General features: G+C 38.6%; 1 protein-coding gene across 2 annotated transcripts in view; it reads left to right on the forward strand.

Moving 5' to 3' along the window:
* Positions 1-4,366, forward strand: part of MPPED2 (metallophosphoesterase domain containing 2) — a 109,547-nt gene extending 105,181 nt beyond the window's left edge. For both annotated transcript variants that reach the window (XM_075047091.1, XM_075047092.1), the window contains exon 7: positions 2,929-4,366. In XM_075047091.1, the coding sequence (XP_074903192.1) occupies positions 2,929-3,047 (119 nt within the window). In that variant the 3' untranslated portion in view covers positions 3,048-4,366. The remainder of the gene's footprint in view (positions 1-2,928) is intronic.
* The last annotated feature ends 1,634 nt before the right edge of the window (positions 4,367-6,000 follow it).

Here is a 6,000-nt window from a genome sequence, read left to right on the forward strand (position 1 = left end):
CTTTCACTGTGCAAAGGTTGTTCTATACAGGTTATTTGAAAGCAATTCAGATTTTGACAAACTTGGTTAGAGAAACAGATGAGATTCCCCACACTTGCAAGCCAAAATGAAAATTATCCCCATTATCCCAAGCACAGGAGCCAAGAAAGGTGCTAGAAAAAGAAGAAAATCGAAGACAACTTACTGTCTCAGCTCACCTCCCTCAGTGTATAAGGAAAAGCAGAAAGGAGGGCATCTCGAGTCAGACATCAGGAGGAGAGATTGCCAGAACTCACTTTGCATACATTTCTAAAAGCATCCTGTAATACAGTTTGTACCGTGTATGTTACCTTCCAGCAGTCTCATATTTTAGAAGAGCTATTTCCCCACTGTCAGTACCAGATCAGGCAGAGTGTGAAGCTTCAGAAACAATAAGCTCAGTTTGTGGAAGTGGAAGAGGCTGAGAGATTAAATACATTTTGGAGATACTTAAATATTTAATACAATTTTGTAGCTTTCATGTGGCTGAGAGACAAACACTAGGAGTTCTGCCTGAGAGGGAGTGTAAGACTTTGTGACCCTAGAACTCAAAATTACACATTAAATCCTTTATATTGTCCCCCTGGAGGGTTCTCCATGGACTCCTAACTAGGTTCTCCATAGGCTTAAAGATTTGGAGGACTTCATAAAATAAAAATAAAAAAAGGATAGCTTTCTCAACTAGTGTTGTTGGTTTTTCTGAAGCCCTTGTGACTTCATACAATGAGTTTCATGCTGGGTATCTGTAAATAAAGAGTTTATAATGGAAATACTGACATGACCTTGAGTGTAGTGGCATGAATAGCAGTCTTTCAGTGCACCCAAGAGAAGATTGGATATTTTGTATAAATATTAATCCTTGCATATTAAGAATAAGTGAATACAGCAAGACTTCCAGCTAAAAAATGTAAAGTGTCTACGGTCTTTGTAGGCACGCTGGATGATGAAACTTCTAGCTGTAGTAGTGTTAAGTAGTGGGAGAGGAGGGTACTTCTGTGTACAAGATCATTATTGTGAGAAAGCACCGAGGAACCACATGAAGCACCTTACATTTAAATCTCGTAGGAACGGTGGTAGCACATATTAAAAGTGAATGTTCAAATAAATTCTTACAAGAATACTAACAAAAAAGTTAAAATCCTGTTTAGTACTTACGCAGAAGACATAAGAACGGCTTGTTTCAGTACAGAAAGAAATAGCCAAGTGTTAAGAGCATTATCTTACAGTGCAATTAATTCTCATCCAACTCCAGCTGAGATGAATGAACATGCACCACATTCCATTAAATCCACAGAGGCTATACACACATTTTGGTGATGCAGGTTTTTTTCCTGGTTGACAAGCACGAGCAACCACAAACAAGGTTTTTCCCACCATGAGATGATCTAAATCAAAATTGCCAGTCTAAATAAATAAAGTAATACAGGCGGACAGTGCAGCAATTCTGAAGTGATTATTCTTTCTGATAGACACTGTGGGTAGCTGTATTTATCTTAGCTTTCAGGCAGCAGTGGTCTGTACTGTATCATAATGGTATAAAAGAAAAACATTTTTCCCCTGTGGGTTTGCAATGGGAAGTTCTCTTCCTCCATGAAACTCTGATTTTTTTTATTATTATTATTATTATTATTTTAAAGTACATTTGGTGCCAAATTCTTCCTAGATTTTTTCTAGCTCCTTTGTTAGCTTTTTGTGGCTGTCAGCTGAAAACAATGGCAAAGCTTTCTCTCACCTTTTGCACTGGTGGAACTGCAGCTCCTATCTCCTTATCCTTGACAGAATGTAAGAGGAGAGCTTCTACCTTCTCATTATCTCTGTACTTCTGTTATCATTTGTTTTCTCACATCACATTTGCTGAATGAAGGCTCAGCTGTGACTCAATTCATGGGTTGCTATAGTTTGCTCCACTTGCCCAAAATTACTGGAGTGCACAACCCTCCGTTATGTCCTATTCCTGTGCGGCAAGTGGGAGAGAAGGCAGAGGCCGGCAGAGAAAGAGCGTTGCTGCTGGTTCCTCAGACGCGGTCTGAACAAGAGCATCACTGGCCAGATGTTTAGAATGTCGAGAACAGTCTTCAGCATCCTGAAACCCATGCCATAGTGTTGCTGAGGAGTCGAGTACTTGGCATGCTAAAAACCTGTGATTAGTATTTGCTGCTTCTTGTTTTTTGGTTCGGGAACAAGTTACCAAGATCCCTTTGTAATGAAAAGCAGTCATCTGTTTAAGCTTCATCTCAATTTTCTGCTTAAGCTAGGGGTCATCCATTGACCTTCAGGGCTCTGTTGTGTTTACAGCAGAAGATTCCTTTCCTTGGTCATGATTTTCACTGGTAGATAACATACATAAAGTAAATACGTATGTGTGCATATTTTTAACCTGCTAATGAGTTTCGGAGGTTTCACAAGCCAGCGTGAACATCAGCTTGGCAGTCCTATGCTGAGGAACTGGATGCTAAGGGCTAATGTGGGGAAAGCTTACTGGGTTCGGTTCATTGCCCAGAGAGGGGTTTTTGTAGGTGGAACCAAAGTTACTTCTAGATCTTTTTCTCCTGATCGGTCTTTTCCTTATGACAGACATCACAGGCATGCAAACCACAGCTCGCTAATTAAGTAATTAGAAAAAGTGCATGTGTGGTTTTGTCTCTGTTTCTGCTGTATCCAATTGCAACAGAGATTTTCCGTGGGGGGAAAAAGTTTGTACATAAAAGCATCAGTTCTTACTTCAAATACAGTACGTTGTATTTTTTTCAGTCAAGCCTTTGTGGCAGCTTTCAAGAGCTTGTATCATTTTGAAGGGATGAATTTAATTTTATTCCAAAGCATTGATCCCACAACAAGCTTTCGGTGCAGCTGCCCATGGGCAGTATCGTTTGTTTATATTACAGTAAGTGTGACACATTCTCCCTACAGGTTATGGCATTATGACAGACGGTTACACAACGTACATCAATGCTTCAACGTGTACAGTCAGCTTTCAACCAACCAACCCTCCAATTATATTTGACCTTCCAACCCCTCAAGGATCATGAAGCACTACTGCACATTTGGAACTGGGGAAGGTCTATAAACTGCCATTTTCTAATTATAAAACTTACATTCTGTTACATGTTTATTTTAAAATTGGTGGGGGAGAACTTGGGGGAAACCATGGGGTTTTTTGTTTTGGGGTGGGTTGCGGGTTTTGGGGTTTGGTTTTTTGGGTTGGTTTTTTTTTTTTTTTGTAAATTGCTGGTACAAAAGAAACAAGAAGAAAAGTTAGAGGTTGTGCTTTTTGGAAATGCAGCATTCATTTTAAATTGATAAAGCATTGTGAATTTGTAAAATGAATTTTGTTTTTCAATAAATTTGCCATTGTAAATTGTTATAGTGTTCTCAAAAGGACAGCCAAGCTTTCTTTTAATAAGTGAGAGACCTTATTTTAATATTATATTATAAGCTTAAAAATAGGCAGCATTTAAAAACACCCAAATTTGCACAACTTATGTTATTGTCGGGGTTTTTTAAGTGTCTTCTTTTTCCCTAGGTCTAAACGTTAGCTTTTCATCTCCATTTATATCAACTTTTTTTTAGTAGCACAAACAATGTTTTGGGGTCCATTTACCTCTTGATATGTGTGCATGTACTGAAGCTTGTTTCTGTTAACAGTAGAATGCAGCAAGGGGAGAATAGACTTCTCAGTTGTTTGTCTCTACCTGCTTTATATGTTAAGACTGATATAGATAGCCACAGCCTGTATGTGATATCTACCTTTTATTGTTTGTTTTTAAATTATTTTAGCTTTAAAAGACTGGGGGTGAAAGCTGCAAAGAGCAGGTATTTCATGCAGTAAAAAAAATGTAAATGCGGACTCCTTTTAAATATGAATTTATATATATATGTATTTTTTGTGCATTATAACTAAGCTAGGATTTAATATTGCCAGTATAGCATCTGCAAAATTATGCTGTACAGCACATCTAAATTATGAAGGATGTGACACATTTTCCAAGTGCTCAAGGCCTTCAAGAGCCCGAGTTAAATCTTTGTCGTAGTTCAGGCATGTATAGAGTCAAATGGATACAATCAAGCCTAACTAAAATAAGGCTTAGTTGTCCTTTATATTTAAATATTCTTCTTGTCTTTTTTATTTCCTTTTTCTTATTTTGCACTGTGTGTAAATGCAATCTCGCTAGCACAAAATATTGTTGCAGATAGTTATTTCTGTTCTACCACTGTAAATGCTATTGAGCTTTGTTCTGTTTTATGTTACCTTGTTAATGGAATTTAGAAAAGCAGTTGTTTCTTTAAATTTATTGTGATATTATATCTAGCGGCCTTTATATGCAAATAAAATTGCAAGATTTTTAAATATGTGGTTTAAGGGAATTTTGCTTTTTTTTTGTGGCATTAACAATTTGGGGGGACAGTGATACGGGTGAGTAAGAACTTTTCTATTTCTCAATAGATTTTTATTGCTTACCATTTATAGGATGTCAGTTGGGTCGATAAAGCACTCTGACTTCTCCTTCCGTTTCTCTGCCATCCATCTTTCCCTTCCTTTTAGACAGAAGAGATTTTGTCTTCAGATGTTATGATTCAGTGCAACCAAGTTTGCACAGTTAAGCCTTGTAGGATACTATTCCAGATGACATAAGGAAAAATTGATTAGGCAGTAACCTTTGTACTTCCTCGCTTGGCAATTAGTACCGAGCTGCAGGTGCCTTATGCTCATCCACTGTGGGTTAAGAAATGAATAGTCATAGATGAAATATATCACTTTTTATCTGGATTTCTACTCAGTTTTGTGGCTACGGTGGGATCCACCACTGGCAAGAGAATTGCAGGGGAGCGTGGTTCAGTGTATGCCAGTAGAATGGCAGACACAACAGGACCTGCTGGTATTGCAGCAATACAGTTAAGCATATAATAAGAGTCTTGTTCAAAACTAGAAGTTATGGCAGTAAAAATCCCGTTTCAAACATGAGAAGATGAGGCACTGTTTTCATGAATCGGAATCTGCAGTAACATGAAACAAGACCCAGAGAGCTGCAGGATATTCCCATTTATCTTAGCAGGTTATTAACTTCTGACATTATTTTGCTACAAAGGTTATAGACAACAAATTCTAGGCTCTTACAGCAGAGTGCTACTTAGAGGACTGCTGCTTATGTATTTTGATGCAATGCGCATTACACATAACTATGGAGTTAGGCTGAAATTTTCACGTTTATAAGGCTGCTATACCGAAATCGTTTCTGGGAAAGAAGCTGTTATACCTCTTAAATCTATGTAGTTCTTGTTTTGTATGTGGAATTTCTTGTCAGGTTTCCTTACGGAATAGATAGGCACCTTGACTCTTTGAATGATATCTGCCCTGCTTTTCTTGCAGTGCTGGTTATTTTGTCAATTGAGCCAAAGGGAAAAAAGTCACCAAATATCAGTCCTTCCTTTTGGATGTAAATGCAGGATCTGTCTTGTGGATTTTTTTCAGCTGGCAACGGGAGGACTGGGGAATTGGTTTTGGCAGCCATGGCTGTTTACTGGCAAAGAACATGGCTACATTTAAGATGACTGTGCTTCCTCAGATAAAATGTTTTATTGGAGCACATAGAAATCATATATATAGCGGACCTTAGCTCATTCTCTTTCACTGATCTGTTGCTTGTTGTCACTGCATAAGGAGGAAATATCCATCACCTGGGATGCTTTGTAGTGCCATGAACTTCAGATGAGCAGAGAATAGCCGCGGCGTCTGGATTGCTCTCCAGCCTTCTGAAGGACCTGGTACCTCTTCAATAGCTGGGACAGGTACAGTCCATGGCACCAATCTGCCATTCTCCAGGTATCTGCCTCTAGTGAAAACAGGGTTATTCCTAAAGCAAAAATTTTAAGCCAGCAGCTTTGTTCCAGGATTTGACCAGCCCGAAGCCTTCTGGCAGCAGACGGAGCCAGATGAATAAAGGCTGGCATAAGTTCAGCTAGGAGTCTGCCTTGGGTAAGACT

Source organism: Buteo buteo, chromosome 16 (genome assembly GCF_964188355.1).
Source record: "Buteo buteo chromosome 16, bButBut1.hap1.1, whole genome shotgun sequence".
NCBI lineage: Eukaryota > Metazoa > Chordata > Aves > Accipitriformes > Accipitridae > Buteo > Buteo buteo.